The sequence below is a fragment of the Sphaeroforma arctica genome (assembly GCF_001186125.1).
Source record: "Sphaeroforma arctica JP610 unplaced genomic scaffold supercont1.11211, whole genome shotgun sequence".
NCBI classification, from domain to species: domain Eukaryota; class Ichthyosporea; order Ichthyophonida; genus Sphaeroforma; species Sphaeroforma arctica.
The window spans coordinates 1-854 of record NW_014029347.1 but is presented as its reverse complement, the minus strand read 5'-3'; the positions used below and the strand labels follow the sequence as shown (position 1 = coordinate 854).

At 43.8% G+C, this 854-nt stretch overlaps 1 protein-coding gene across 1 annotated transcript; it reads right to left on the bottom strand.

The window, feature by feature from the left end:
- Positions 1-135: 135 nt before the first annotated feature.
- On the bottom strand, positions 136-379 carry SARC_17568 (hypothetical protein; the record flags this gene model as incomplete). The annotated part of the gene is made up of 1 exon (XM_014288340.1): positions 136-379. A coding segment is annotated over one exon (244 nt), but the record flags the coding sequence as incomplete, so codon positions are not given.
- Positions 380-854: the final 475 nt, after the last annotated feature.

The following is an 854-nucleotide window of genomic DNA, read 5'->3' as shown; positions in this document are numbered from 1 at the left end:
TGTGTGTGGTTATGGTTGTTTGTATGAGTGAGTGAATATATGATTTGCTGGCTGTTGCAACCGCACCCAATGCCGCATCATGTAGTCCTGAAACCACAAAATCCCAATACTCCCACAATCAAATTCCAACACACATTACCCCTCACCAGACCAGTCACACACACACACACACAAAAGAACACGCTCACCTCCATCTGAGGCTGCGAACTGGGGCATACTAACTGATACAAGCAACTGTAACTCATCAGCAGAGTGCACGCGCACAGCCACCAGTCGACTGTGGAGATCACCAAAGTCAGCTGAAGGGAAGCTGCCCTCAACCAAACACACCACATACGCACTCTCGCGAGGCACTCCGTTGATGGATATGGGATCAGGCCTATGAGAACACAACAGGAGATGCATAGATGAAGAGCATACGACAGAAGATGGCATACACAAGTAACACACACACAACAGACCATGTGAGACTAAATCACCACATGAAAAACATACGAGAGAAGATGAGATACACAAAGTAACACACATACAACAGACCATACGATACTCAAAAGTAACACACACAACAGACCATGCGATACACAATGTAACACACATACAACAGACCATGCGATACTCAAAGTAACACACACACAACAGACTATGTGAGACCAAACACAGCGGCACAAGCACTGTTAAGTGTGACCAGAGAAGAGGAACAGCAGCCAACAGAAGACATCGAATACACAACTGATAATAGAAACTAACGGTCAGTGGAACACACCACAGGAATAAGCACAGATCAAACAATGGCTCCTACACACACGTAGCATATATATATATATATATACATATATATGTATATATATAGTTTT